General features: G+C 44.4%; 1 protein-coding gene across 1 annotated transcript; it reads right to left on the reverse strand.

Annotated features, from left to right (window-relative positions):
* Nucleotides 1-5,986: 5,986 nt before the first annotated feature.
* On the reverse strand, nucleotides 5,987-6,451 carry LOC130994213 (uncharacterized). The gene has a single exon (XM_057919248.1). It carries the CDS (start codon nucleotides 6,449-6,451, stop codon nucleotides 5,987-5,989), a length of 465 nt encoding a protein of 154 aa, XP_057775231.1.
* Between the last annotated feature and the right edge of the window lie 1,689 nt (nucleotides 6,452-8,140).

An 8,140-nucleotide genomic window follows, 5' to 3' on the forward strand; every position in this document is an offset into this window, starting at 1 on the left:
CTAGAGAGAAGCGAGAGAATAGAGAAGAGAATACGAATCAAGTGTATTCAATATGAGGGCCAAAGGCCTCTATTTATACAAGTAGGAAGCTAGGGTTTTAGGGAGGTTTCTTGGTCAACACACATAAGATATATCTTATAGATATATTTACAACAGTAACAGTAATATTGTAACCTTTTGATAAAAACAATATTAATGAAACCTCCAACCGCTCAAGGAATCCCATGTGCAAGCCACGCTGTGTGGACGTTTACACACAAACTCCTTAACCAGACTATTCACCTAGTCATTTAATTTCCATCCATGTCAACTTAACCTTTTGACAAAGAAAATTAATAGTTGGCACCTTAACTAGACCATATCATCATCAAGAAGGGACTCCTCGGGGAGTTGTACATTGTACTTGATATGATATCTAAGCAATGACCACAATTTAACGTTGAAAATTAAATTCTCGAAATTGACATACTCACTCGGACCATGCCGCTTTCAATTTAATTTTCTTGGTTATCTTATTTAATTCCATTCTCCAAAGTACTTGTGAAAATTATACAAGTAAGCCACGCTGTGTGGACGTTTACTGTATAACTCCCACTACTTTAATGGACTTAAATATTTTTAATAGAAACCTCATCTGACAAACTTATGAAGAACAAATATGAAGTAAGCCACGCTGTGTGGACGTTTACTCACATTGCCAATCACTTTGTCTAGAGATGTTCGCTATTTTATTTACACGCCGCAAGTGTACGGGTGCAATTGTATATAGTGGCAAACAAGGTCGAATCCACAGAGACTAATGATTATCAATTCCTACTCTTAATTATTTTACTGTATCTGGATGAACGAAAATTAAAGTTTTGATTTTTTTGAAAACAAATTTAAATTGAAATAAGAAACACTAAAAGAAATCAAGCTGTGAAAATTGCGGAATAACAGAAGAAAGAGAGTTTCCCAAGGCAAAGGTTTCAACAGATTCTCTTATCTAACACGTTTGATTCAATTAATGAGATAATTCCTAAGGCAATCTCAAGACTAGTCTATACCCACTCCCGTGGCATACAAACTGTTGATTACATGCAAGGCTACCGTCCCCGGATCACACTTCTAACATGTAACTCCTAAAAGTTCCTAGGATTAAAGCCTTCACAATTATTAATTCCCTTTAGAATTAAAATAAATGTGTTCTATGTTCTTAGTTCAGGTATTAATTATCATCTCCCGATCTCAAATTAAAACCTATGATAATGCTAAATTGGTGATCAAGCAATAAAGCAAGCAATTAAAACAAGAACATAGACAGGAATATAAATCTCAATTAATTAAATCAACAGTCAGAAATTCGAATCATGTTTACTCCCTAAACCCTGGGAAAAGGGATTTAGCCACACATAGACATGTGACTAACAATCACAATCTCAATAAAACTAATAAACATAAAACTATGAAAAACCGTAGAGAAGTCGAGATTCTTCAATCTTGCTCTTGCTCCGTGTCTCACAGCTCTCAGGAAAAGTCAGAATATGATAAAAGATATTTGGAATAAGCTAAAGGAAGGTATTTATGTGCCCTAGGTCGTCTAAGCTCTAAAATACTCCAAAAACGCGCTTTTGGTGAAAAATAGGAAAATTTGGGCAACACTCGGCGCCTCGCGTGGGCATGGTCGCGCGGCCGCATGGCTGGGCCGCGCGAGCTCGCGCGGTCTCCTCGCGCGGCCGCGCGCCTGGCCCGCGCGGTTTTCCAGCGAGTTCTGCATCTTCGCGCGGCCGTGGCATGCGGCCGCATGCCCGGACCGCGCGACTTCCCGGCGCCGTTCTCGCGCACGGGCGCGTGTCCTCCGACACACGGACGCCCCGGCGCCCGTTCTTGCTCATCCGATGCCCGATTCTTGCCCCGTTCGTGCCTATGGACTCGTCACTTCGCGTATTCCACTACGCTTCATCCAAAACTTCACAAATCGAGTCCAAAACCTGTAAAAACAACACGAGCACGGACGAGTAGTCTATTCCACACAAATTTAACAAATCAAACCAAAGACACTCAAGAACTTCAATGAAAACGCCCAAATACTATTAATAAACGCGCTAAAGGAGATGAAAAATGCATGTAGAACAACCCCCCAAACTTAAACCATTGTCCGTCCTCGGACAAAAACAAAGATGAACCACAGTTGAATCGACAAGAGCGCAGAGAAAAGTGGATAACCTTGTGGCTTCAGATTTATCAACAAAAACAACAGCATGCATTTGTGTCTCCTATCATCAAGACATGACATTCATAACAAACTTCAAATTATGGTCTCAATGACTCGCAATCCTCACCAAAAAGATAAAGAATATACGAACTCTCAACTCTCGAGTGTATCAATCAAAAGGACGTGTTTACGCTCAGTTCAAGCTAAACATGTACTCATCCATAAGCTTGTCAATCGTCTCACCTCTCCACCACTAAATGTGTGCTCCTATAACCAAGATCAAAAAGGTCTTTAATGAAGGTTGTAATGTAGGCTCTTTGGTAAGGTAGGATATGTTTGGCTAAGTGACTCAAAGATGCAAATCAAAGTAACATCATCACCAACCTTATAGCATTCTTGCTCAAATCTATCCTCCACCTTTCACAAAACCAAATTTTTCAATATATAATTCACCACAACACAACAATTATCTCCCATGACAATATGACCTTCTAATGTATCCTATGTACCCATTTTTTCAATTTTTTTTCACTCTTTTTTTTTTTTTTTTTTTTTCTTTTCTTAAAGACTTGTAGGATACTAGGATTTTTTTCAATCAAAGACAAAGTTCATAAACCATGATCACACACCTCCACAAACCAACATTCCCATAGCAACAAACTCCAAGTTCCCACCCACGGCTAAACCAAATAAAATGGATAATAAAAGCTCAAAGGGGCGAAACTAGGATCATATAGAGTAAAAGGACAAGTATGGGATATATGGGCTAGCAAAGATGGCCTTCTATCATCTCTCAGTTATTAAGCACACTATGTGACCTCGAGGGAGAAACCAAGACAAGTTCTAGCGAGAAACAAGCATGCTTGAACAATCACTCAAGAAACAGAAATAAGACTGTGGAAAATAGTGACAGTCAAGGCTCAAATCTCACAACTTATTTCATAGATTGCGAACACATAAAGACCATGCTTATCATTTATCAATCATGCTCAATCTCAACAATGTCAACACAAACACATGCAGTTTTACCATTTCAAAACAGAAATCATCATAGGCCAGTCATCCAACTAATCCATGCACATCTCATCTTTTCACCAAGGCATCAACACAGAGCGACAAACAAAACAAGACTAACAACTTTTTAACAAAGCAACGACTCTAACCAAAGCAAACAAGACTCAAAACGACTAACACAAACTAAAAAGAAACAAAGCAATAAAGATAGAGTGCCCACACAGCCACATCCCCCCAAACTTATTCTCCACAAGGAAGAATAAGTTTGAAAAGGAAGTGTAGGGCACGGAGTCGAACTCACCGGGGTTCAAGGGGCTGGCGGGTCCTGAGGATCCTGCGGCGGTCCTGGGAAGGCTCGCTGCCAATCATTCATCGACCTCATATACGCCGCATGTTGGCGCATATACTCCTCATGTTGCCGTAGGCGGGCAGCGCGCTCGGCTTCAAATTGGGCATCAAAGTAGCCCTGTTGCTGCCTCTGGAATGCAGCAAATTGATTGTCCACGTGGCCGTACATGTTGGTTTGCAGGTTTTGGAAACCTGCATCCATGTGGCCGTACATGTGTTGCTGCATCGTGGCAAAGCCGGCATCCATGTGGCCGTATAGCCGCTGCTCCATGGCAGGAAAATCGTATCCAGCGGGCGGCGGCGGAGGTGCATGATGGTGGGGAAAGTAGGATGAAGTCCCCGCCTCAGACTCTTGGGGCACGTCGCCCCCTGCTTCATAAGCTGCTTCATTCTCTGCAGCTTCATCTCTTGCCGCTGACCGTCCTGCCTGTGTTGCCGGTGGGCGCTGGCGTATGAGGTTGAGGTGCTCCGGGGTGTTCAGCAGCTAGTTCGAATGATCTGCCACATCCAGCACAGTGGTCAAGTGCGGGTTGGGCAATGGAAAGTATAGCTTTGGCTTCAAGATCCAGTACAAGTTCCGGCCACCCGTGATGTGTCCCGCTGCTTTTAGCACTTTCAAATCCACCAAGATGTCTTCAGAAACCGCGGTCTCCGTGATCTCAAGTTCCAAGTCGAGAGCAAGGGCGGTGACAAATCCTCCAATGCCAATGGAGGCGGTCGGGGAAGTGAGCTGACTGTGACATTGATCTAGCAACTGAGGGGCTAAATCAATCTTGTCACCTGTGAGCATACAGTTCAAATGTAGCAATTCGTCAGAACGTAGGTTGCCCACATTTTCCCGAGCGAAGTAATTGTAGGCCATCACCCGCTGTAGGTATCTGAATACCGGGTTTCTCAATGCTTTGGCCTTTGCACGGCCAGTGACAAAGTGCTGGGAGTCCTCAAGAGTTAAATCAGCCATGGCGGCCCATAACGTCTGCGGTTGAAAACCGGCAACACCATATATCCCGCTCCGCGGACTTTCAAGAACGTCATTGAAATTGTTACAGGTCAGCTCGTAGTCCGTGTTGAGCAAGCGGAATTGGCACTCCGTGGGAATGGTTCGATCATATTTGATCTTCAACGTTGATAGGAACTCGATCGTGAGAATCCGATAAGTGCGCCAATTCCCTGTGAAAACCTGTCGAAGTCCTGCTCGATCGACCATAGCCCAAACATCATCCTGGATGCCCAACTTCTCCACAGTGGTTGGACAGATGTACTTTGTGGGCTTGACCGGGATGTGAATGAGCTTCTCCCAGTTCTTTAGTGAGGCATCATCTGGGAGTTCCACACCGAAGTGGGCCGGTGAGAACTCCGAAACCGGCGGCGCCGCACGATTGGTTCTGGATGACGACCCAGTAACCTTGCCCTTTTCCTTGGCGGCCCGGGATGCTTTCCCTTTCGGTGGCATGCTGGGAATACTGCAAAACCCAAACATGCTGCATTATAAACTATCCCCCAAACTTAAATTACACACACAAGAATAATAAAATCAAGGCACATCAAGCCACCACCCACCACCCAACACAAGAAGAATAAAATCAAGGTTCACTCATGTGTTGCTTATGCATAAAAAATGTAGCATGTGATTAAGAACATAAGCTAGAACAATATAGAGCATATGAGTAAGGCCAAAGAACATCATCCCCCAAATCATAGCATAGGAACCAAATCCACACCAAGAGCTCAGATTGACCAACAATTAAGTTTACCCATGATAAATAAGCCATTCCTAAGCATGAAATCGTCCAAATATAAGCATAGAATCAAGAGAAATCAAGAGAAAACGAGAAATCCCCAATTAAAGCCCTAGTTTGGAACTAAGAAAATAAATCATGGAATAAAACAAAACAATCGGTCAAAAGCTAGTAAATCATGCCAAAAATTGAAAAATATAAGTAATTGGGGCAAGAAATACATACCTTGGATGGATTGGATGGAAGAAAATAAGAGAGAAATATGAATTGGGGTGTTAGTATGTGAAAAGTGGGTGTTGTGTGTGTGAAAATCGTGAAAAGGGAAAGAAATAGGGGTAAAAACCGGTTCTGGGCGGGTCGAGGCGCGGGTCGCAGCCGGGTCCGGGTCGCGCGGCCTGCTCGCGCGGCCGCATGGCTGGACCGCGCGACCTCGCGCGGCCACGCCCCGGGACCGCGTGACCCTTCCAGAAACTCTGCCTTCCTCGCGCGGCCGCATGCCTGGGCCGCGCGGTCTGGGCGTTCGACTCCGATTTTTTTTTTTTTTTTTTTAAACCTGCAAAAACGCAGCAAACAACAAAAACGAACAAAAGCAAAACGAAACAAAGGTACTAAAACTAAAGAAAAACTCACAAACTTTGGGTTGCCTCCCAATAAGCGCTATTTTAACGTCGATAGCTCGACGCTTCATGACTCAACAATCATGAAGATCAATGACGTCCACCGTGTGGACTTGATCCAGGCTATAGTAAGCCTTCACTCGCTGCCCATTCACTCGAAACGGCTCACCTCCATCTTTGCTCAACTCAATCGTTCCATTAGGAAAAACTTGGGAGATGGTGAACGGTCCCGACCACTTTGACTTCAACTTTCCCGGAAACAGACGAAGACGGGAATTGAATAAGAGGACTTGATCTCCTGCGGCAAACTCTCGCTTGAGGATCATCTTGTCATGAAACCTCTTCGTCCTCTCCTTATAAATGCTAGAGTTCTCAAAGGCTTGATCACGAAACTCTTCCAAAGCACTCAAGTGAAGCATCCTCTCTTTTCCAGCCGAGTGAAAGTCCAAATTCAACTTCTTCACCGCCCAAAAAGCTTTGTGGGCAAACTCCACCGGCAAGTGACACGACTTTCCAAACACCAATTGATATGGAGACATACCCAAAGGAGTTTTGTATGCCGTGCGATACGCCCAAAGAGCGTCATCTAGCAATATCGCCCAATCCTTGCGTCCTCCATTCACAGTCTTTTCCAGAACTTACTTAATCTCACGGTTGGCTAGCTCGGTTTGTCCATTCGCTTGAGGATGATATGCCGTAGTGACACGATGCTTTACTCCATTCCTCTTCAACAAGCTCTCCAACCATCGATTGCAGAAATGTGATCCCCCATCACTTACTAAGGCTCGCGGCGCTCCATATCTTGACAAGATGTACTTCTGCAGAAATTTCATCACCACCTTTGAATCATTCTTGGCGGTGGGAATGGCTTCGACCCATCTCGACACATACTCAACGGCCAAAAGGATGTATTGGTTCCCATAGGATAAAGGGAACGGACCCATAAAGTCGATCCCCCACACGTCGAATAGCTCGACCTCCACCACGCTAGTCAAAGGCATCTCATGCCTCTTAGAAATACCACCCATACGTTGGCAACGATCACAACGAGACACGAAAGCGTGGGCATCCTTAAAGATGGAGGGCCAATAAAAACCGCTTTGTAGGACTTTGAAGGCGGTTCTATTGGCTCCAAAATGACCTCCACTTGGTGATGAATGGCATTGAGTGAGGATCGGTCCCCATTCCTCTTCTGGCACACAACGGCGAATCACCATGTCAGCACATCGTCGGTAAAGAAACGGTTTCTCCCACATGTAGAACTTCACATCATGATAGAATTTCTTCTTCTTATAAGTACTCAAATCCTTGGGTGGAGGATATTTGGCGGCCAGGAAATTCACATAGTCGGCGTACCATGGCCTAGGCGAGCTCACTTGCAAAATCTGCTCATCCGGGAATGTCTCCTTGATTGGAACTTGAAGTTCCTCTCCTTCCACCGGATTCTCTAGGCGAGAGAGATGATCGGCAACCACATTCTCACAACCACGACGATCCCGAATCTCTATATCGAACTCTTGCAGCAACAGGATCCACTGAATGAGTCGTGGCTTGGCATCCTTTTTATCAAAGAGAAATCGGATGGTTGCGTGATCAGTGTACACAATTGATTTCATCCTGATCAAGTATGCGCGGAACTTGTCAAAAGCGTAAACAATTGCTAGCATCTCCTTCTCGGTCACCGTGTAGTTCGCCTGAGCTTTATCCAAAGTCCGCCTGGCATAATAGATGACACGAAAATCTTGTCCCTTTTCTGACCCAACGCAGCTCCAATAACAATATCACTAGCATCACACATCAACTCGAATGGCTGCGTCCAATCCGGAACAATCAAAACAGGAGCTGTGACCAAGGCTTTCTTCAAAGTCTCAAACGCAGCTGTGCAAGCATCATCAAAACAGAACTTGACATCTTTCTCCAACAGCTGACTCAACAGCTTAGCAACCTTTGAGAAGTCCTTGATGAAGCGGCGGTAGAATCCGGCATGACCCAAAAAACTGCGCACTGCTCTATCATTGGTTGGTGGCGGGAGCTTCTCTATGGCAACAATCTTGGCTCGATCAACCTCCAAACCTGCAGCTGAAACTTTGTGGCCAAGAACAATGCCTTCTCGCACCATAAAATGACACTTCTCCCAATTAAGCACCAAGTTAGTTTCCTCACAACGAGCAAGCACAACAGATAAATTCTCTAGACAATGATCAAAAGAACTACCAAACACATAGAAA

The sequence above is a fragment of the Salvia miltiorrhiza genome, chromosome 7 (assembly GCF_028751815.1).
Source record: "Salvia miltiorrhiza cultivar Shanhuang (shh) chromosome 7, IMPLAD_Smil_shh, whole genome shotgun sequence".
In the NCBI taxonomy this organism is placed as follows: Eukaryota; Viridiplantae; Streptophyta; class Magnoliopsida; order Lamiales; family Lamiaceae; genus Salvia; species Salvia miltiorrhiza.